The sequence below is a fragment of the Anoplophora glabripennis genome, unplaced genomic scaffold (genome assembly GCF_000390285.2).
Source record: "Anoplophora glabripennis isolate ALB-LARVAE unplaced genomic scaffold, Agla_2.0 scaffold31, whole genome shotgun sequence".
In the NCBI taxonomy this organism is placed as follows: domain Eukaryota; kingdom Metazoa; phylum Arthropoda; class Insecta; order Coleoptera; family Cerambycidae; genus Anoplophora; species Anoplophora glabripennis.
The window spans coordinates 1,428,710-1,435,015 of NW_019416897.1; the positions used below are offsets into that span (position 1 = coordinate 1,428,710).

The 6,306-nt window shown below is 36.9% G+C and overlaps 1 protein-coding gene across 2 annotated transcripts in view; it reads left to right on the top strand.

The window, feature by feature from the left end:
• LOC108905738 (prolyl 4-hydroxylase subunit alpha-1) overlaps positions 1 to 5,352 on the top strand; it is a 33,609-nt gene extending 28,257 nt beyond the window's left edge. For both annotated transcript variants that reach the window (XM_018708742.2, XM_018708741.1), the window contains 7 exons: positions 176 to 405; positions 465 to 625; positions 4,024 to 4,263; positions 4,319 to 4,543; positions 4,600 to 4,665; positions 4,726 to 4,891; positions 5,014 to 5,352. In XM_018708742.2, coding sequence (XP_018564258.1) covers positions 176 to 405; positions 465 to 625; positions 4,024 to 4,263; positions 4,319 to 4,543; positions 4,600 to 4,665; positions 4,726 to 4,891; positions 5,014 to 5,099 — 1,174 coding nt within the window. In that variant the 3' untranslated portion in view covers positions 5,100 to 5,352. The remainder of the gene's footprint in view (positions 1 to 175; positions 406 to 464; positions 626 to 4,023; positions 4,264 to 4,318; positions 4,544 to 4,599; positions 4,666 to 4,725; positions 4,892 to 5,013) is intronic.
• The last annotated feature ends 954 nt before the right edge of the window (positions 5,353 to 6,306 follow it).

The following is a 6,306-nucleotide window of genomic DNA, read 5'->3' on the forward strand; positions in this document are numbered from 1 at the left end:
CCCAGTACTTTTCTGCAACACCTTGTAGTAAAAACAAAACATATTTTTGTTCTTCAGTATTTTTTTTTATTAAAGTCCGCATTCATTTACACATGGACGGTATTTTTCCTTCTAACATATCACCATATATTTACCGATTAGGTGATGGTTGAGCCATTAAATTGTCTGTTTATAGACTGGACACCTCGTCATTGGCTAGGGGAGAATTGAACGGCATCAAATATAGCTCTGAGCTAAGTGCCGCGGACTGCTTCGAGTTGGGCAGACAGAGCTACAATAACGGCGATTTTTACCACACTCAGCTGTGGATGAGAGAGGCAGATGCAAGACTGAAGAGGGAAGCCAACGAAACGGTGGATAGGAGTGACATCCTCGAATATTTGGCGTTCTCTACATATAAACAAGGTAAAGCAATTAACTTGGACAAATAGTAGCAAAATATAATTTAAGTGTTATTATTTCAGGTAATATCCCATTAGCTTTAGATCTGACTAACAAACTTCTGGAAATTTTGCCTACGCACCAACGGGCACTAGGAAATAAAGTGTATTATGAGGAAGAAATGGAAAAGGCGTTTAGCAAAAGGAAAGGTGACGACGACTCTGAGGAAATAGTAGAAGAGGGGGTGAGCTAATTTATAATTTCTAGTATAATTTACTTAGGTTAATGTCCACAGAGGGTAATTATGTATGATTATTATTCTAATTGGCTTATTTATTGCGAAATAAATGTAAGTGTTGTCCAACCTCAGATCATCAGAGATACTAGAGAGAGCTAGTGCTTGCCTTCGTACGTAGCACGGGCCTCTTTAAAAAACTCTTTCAGGCGGCATGCACAATGGATCGTAAGACCTGAGTGCTGCGAGTAACTGCCGCATTCCACAACAACAACAAGCACTGTTAAGAGGTGAGCAAGCAATGTTAACGCCAACAATCCAGTTACTACGAGCCTGCATGATCAACGGTGTGGATGAGTTGGTTCAAGTCAAGTGTAGTATGTGATAAAGGAAGTCATAGAAATCCGTGCGATAGACAAGGATGGTTCATTGAAGACGTTTCATAATCTGAATAGTCACTTCCACTTCTAACCCAAAACGGGCGGTGACTATTCAGATTATGAAACGTCTTCACTATAGCCATCCTTGACTATCGCACGGATTCTTTACTTTACTTTGTCGCTCTCATGTAAAGGCAGATGGACCATGTGGATTTTCCAGCCCTGTATATCTGAGTGCTTCAGAAAAAGAAGAAACGATCAGAAAGTTTACTGGCAAAGGAGCAGCACGAAATGAAATAATTCTATAATATCCATTAATGTCTATCTTCGGAATTGTAGTAACCCTATTTCGTGGTTGAAAGCAAATATTTGCGTTTCCTAATGTTAATGTAGTAATGTTAGTTAAAGTGGATTTAGGATTTTGGAAATTGGCATCTCAGTTGTTTAATAAAAGGCATTATCTTTCAGAACACAATAACAATTTGTTTTTGTCTATTGTGTAAGAGTACTACTTTGAAACCATTTTGATTCTGCTGAACATAGTGAAAAACTCTCGTCAGTGTATTCGGTAGATCTAAATATATACGCTAAAATACTCGTAAAAATCCTTTTAAAAAACACCCTGAACAAATTCGATCCTCTTAAATTTAAATCTTGTTTATGAATGAAATTTGTTCTCTTTTTTTAAATATTTTTCTAGCTGTAAACAGCTAACTCCAGCTGCAGTCCAAGGCTAAATTTGAATTCTTTACACTACACTGAAGTTTAGGGCAGGCTTTGCTTATGACAATGTATTCTTTATAATTTTTTTTTCATACGACTGTGGCCCTGACTGGATAACACGCCAATTATCATGTAGATTAAATTAATTTTTGGATGCTACCATTAATAAGCTATTCTTAATATGGTAATCGATAATAATCGTTTTTGCAAGGTGACGAAAGTAATAAAATTGATATTTTTTATGTATAATCATAATAGGAAAGGGAAAGATCAATATATTTACGTAGTTATATACACCAGTGTCCGCCAAACTATGTGCCGCCAGAGATTCTAGGTGAATCGAGATCGCCAAAAAGTTTAACAAATAAGTAAAAATATCTGAGCGTAATGATCTTGGAAAAGGCTCCTGTTCACAGAGTCTCATTTTGTGGGTTAGAATTATTAGCATTTTGGGTTTCCATTTCGAGATAATAAAAAATCCGTGTTTGTTTAACTAATTTAGAATTGCTTTTTAACGTATATATTTATATCTTGATAATACAATATTTTGATATTACTAACAATGTATTTATTTTTATTCATATCGAATATATTCAATTTTGTTGCAATTTTTATTTGCTTTGCCGCGAAATAAATTTTTCTTGCCCAATGTGCGTGTTGACTAAAAAAAGTTTGACAAACACTGTTATATACTTTGGCATTTGCTTTCGGCACCACCATCAACGCCTGGTTATGGGATCTCACTTGCCCCCCGCCCCTCATTGCACGATCTTGCGTTCGGAATCAGGATTCGCTTTTGAAATTTCAAGATCAACAATTTTGATCCCGGGATCCTATGTATGGTTACCGACCCCGACATTTAACTAAAAGTACTTACTCTTTGTTAAGAAAAACATTCAAAGAAAAAGTTATATTACTCATAGAGGGAAATACGTTGCCTTGAATCAGTGCGAGATATTGATACTGGGAGGTGTTCGACCAACCGCGTCATCAATGAGGTTTTCTAGATTTCCGTCATTTCGCAATCAGTTAATGTTAAGTCTTCCTAATTAATCCGCCCCATCTTCCACAGGACGGCCATTTCTGAGCTAATTCTTGCTATTAGAATAAGAGGTAGAGATACTAATAATTCCACCAAAGTATAGGAACGTTGAATAAGTTCTTGTTATTTTCCAACAGATGGCATTATCAGAACTGCTTGCTTGTAATTTAGGATGGTAACACGCCTATAAGCAAGCTTGAAGTTCAGTGTGTTATTTCGCCGAAGTGTAAACTTTTTTTTCATAATGTTAAATATGTCTAATTGTCGTGCTGGAAAAAGAGTATTTGCTGGGAATTTTACTGCAATACTTTATTCAAAAGAAATCTGCAGCAGATTGATTTATACGTTTCAAACATAATGATTTTGATGTTGAAGATAAAGAACGCTCTGTCGCACCGAAACAGTTTGAAGATGAAAGATTAGATGCATTATCTCATGAAGACACATGTTAGACGCTAGCTGAATCATTAGGAGTTGATCACATTACATTTTCGAAATGTTTGAAAGCATTAATAATGATTCAAAGCCAAGGACATTGGGTGCCGTACGAGTTGAAGCGAGAGACGTCGAACGGCGTCTTTGCACGTGCTGCAACAGCTGCTTCAACGGCAGAAAAGGAAAGGTTTTTTGCATCGTATGCTACGATAATGCCATGCGTCAAAATCGTCGGCAAGGTTGAATGAATATCCATGGTTCCAAGCTTTTGCTCTGCATTTGGTGTGATCAGCTGGGTGCAGTTTATTATGAGCTGCTCAAACTGAATGAAACTATCACGAGAGATCGCTATCGACTACAATTGGTGCGTTTGTGAGCCGAGCATTGAAAGAAAAATGGCCGCTAAACGAACAGAGACACGGCAAAGTGATTTTACATTTTACCCTTTTCTGATTGTCACTTGTTCCAATCGATGGCTCATCGAGAAGCATTTCCATTTTTATGAAGATGCCAAAAAATGGGTAGACTCTCGAATAGCCTCAAAGACGTGTCGTTTTTCCGACGTGGAATTAAAATGCTGCCAGAAAGATGGGAAAAAGTAGCAGTGACATGTTTTTTTAGTCATTTTTTAAAATGAAGCATTACTTTTCATGAAAACAGCAAGAACGTATTCAACATCCCATTAAATGATGTTGAAACTTTCCAAAAAGTATACGAATCAACTATATATGTATTAATTTGTATACAACTTGATAAATCATTAAAATCACTATGTTTTTTTAGTTTTATGTTGCTTGTAGTAATATAAACTGTTGCTTTTTACTTAGCCACATATACACGACCCATATGGCAAAGAACACTATGAAATGTTGTGCAGAGGCGAAATTGAGCTCCCAGCGGAAGTAACGGCCAAATTGAAATGCCGATATGTGAACAACGATAACCCCTTCCTATTAATCGGCCCTTTTAAAGTAGAGGAGGCTTATCATAAGCCAGACCTTTTCATCTTCCACGATGTGTTGACGGATTCTGAGATAGAAACCATAAAGAGATTGGCAGTGCCAAGAGTAAGTGAACAATATATTTCATTATAGTGGACAAAGTTTATACCCTCTCATTTAGTTTCGTAGAGCTACAGTCCAGAATTCAAAAACAGGAGAATTGGAGATAGCGCAGTACAGAATAAGTAAGTCGGCTTGGTTAAAAGAAGAAGAGCACAAACATATAGCCGATGTCACCAAAAGAGTGACGGACATGACGGGGCTTACCATGACCACCGCGGAGGAATTGCAAGTGGTCAATTATGGTATAGGAGGGCACTATGAGCCCCATTTCGACTTTGCTAGGGTGAGTAGCATATGTTTCGCTTTTTATTACATTAAATATGTGCCTTTTTATTGCAGAGAGACGAAAAGAATGCCTTTAAGAGTCTTGGGACAGGGAATAGGATAGCAACAGTTCTCTTTTATGTGAGTCTTATACAAATTTTACAATTTTGTTCAATAAAAATAAATTTCTTTTTGTTTTAGATGAGCGATGTGCCTCAAGGTGGTGCCACCGTCTTCCCAGTAGTGGGAGTTGCTCTTAAGCCTAAAAAGGGGACAGCAGCCTTCTGGTACAACTTACACGCAAGTGGAGATGGAGACAAACTTACCAGGCATGCAGCATGTCCTGTTCTGGCCGGTTCCAAGTGGGGTAAGTTTTAAAAATGTGTCATCTCTGAGACCTCTAAAATATGTTTGTGTGGCATTTAATATTTAAGCAGGATAGTTCTTTTGTGCTCTTTTTTGAGTTCTACATATCTGTGACTATTTCAGTATCAAATAAGTGGATACACGAACGGGGCCAAGAATTTTTACGACCCTGCACCCTAGAGAGACCCCCTGAGGACTTAACGGCATAATCGACCAAGAAAGTATAAGTCGTTTAATGGAAATAAATTAAATCTGTAAAGACTGTTTTTTATTGTAATATATCTACATTAATACGCACATATCGGATTCTAAAGGATCGATTTTGCGTTTTTTATTAAACATTTGTACAAAATACTACCAGTACCAGTGAAATGCGTTTGTACATTGGATATGACAAATTTTGTAAGACTCGTATAGTGTAGATAGTGAAATGTAATATATTTAAATATATAATTATTTTATTGTTTGTTTGTCACTTATGCCCTACTTTTTGTTTTGAAATTAATGCCCTATTTACTGTTTTCATTGCGAATCTTGTATTTCATGTCAGTGGCACAACAGGATGAGCCTTTATACAATATAAAACACACCACAGAAATGAGACAACCCTCAAATCCAAAGGTTGTGCGGAAGGGGGCTAGACTTGAAAGAACGCGGACAAACACGACATTGCCAGTGCCGACGCCAGGGATCGAACCCGGACCAGAATAGGAAGCCTGGCCGAGAAATACTTGCCACCGCACTCTCGACCGACTCTGGTAGCGTGGCGATTATAAATCATTACAAGCCATATGACCAGTAATTTTGTTTGGAACAGTACTTTTATTTCCTTCAGGTTGGCAATTAAATTCCGGTAAAATTAAATTAAATAAAATGAGGATTACATTAAAACTACATTCTGTTCACCATCTGTGATTGGTGTAATTTTTCTCGAGACTCCAATCAACCAATCAGCGATCGCATTGTCTCGAACGTAGACGTAACAGTTTGTCATTGTTCATTATAAACGAATAATTAATATTGGTGACGCCAAGATTTAAGCGTTTTTTGTTATAGTACCAGCCTTGTAGTGTTGGTTGCCTACATGGCTTCTAAATATTTATAGATGCTCTTTAGGGGCTCAATAGGGTCTTAATGCCCCGCCCATTTCGCCGATAAATTGAAAAATGATTTGACATATCAGATTTGACATTTGAATGATATGATAATACCTTGATTTTTAAATGGATTATGTTAAAATAAAGGACGTTAGCCAAAATTAAACTCATGGTTACAATAAGCTTATACAGGGTGATTCACAACTTATCCAACAAAATTTGGGAATAGATGCGGCATGAGAAATGGAGTCAATATTGTAAACAAAATTTTTGTAAAATCCTTATAGTTTCTGAGAAAAAAATTATTGAAGTTATAGCA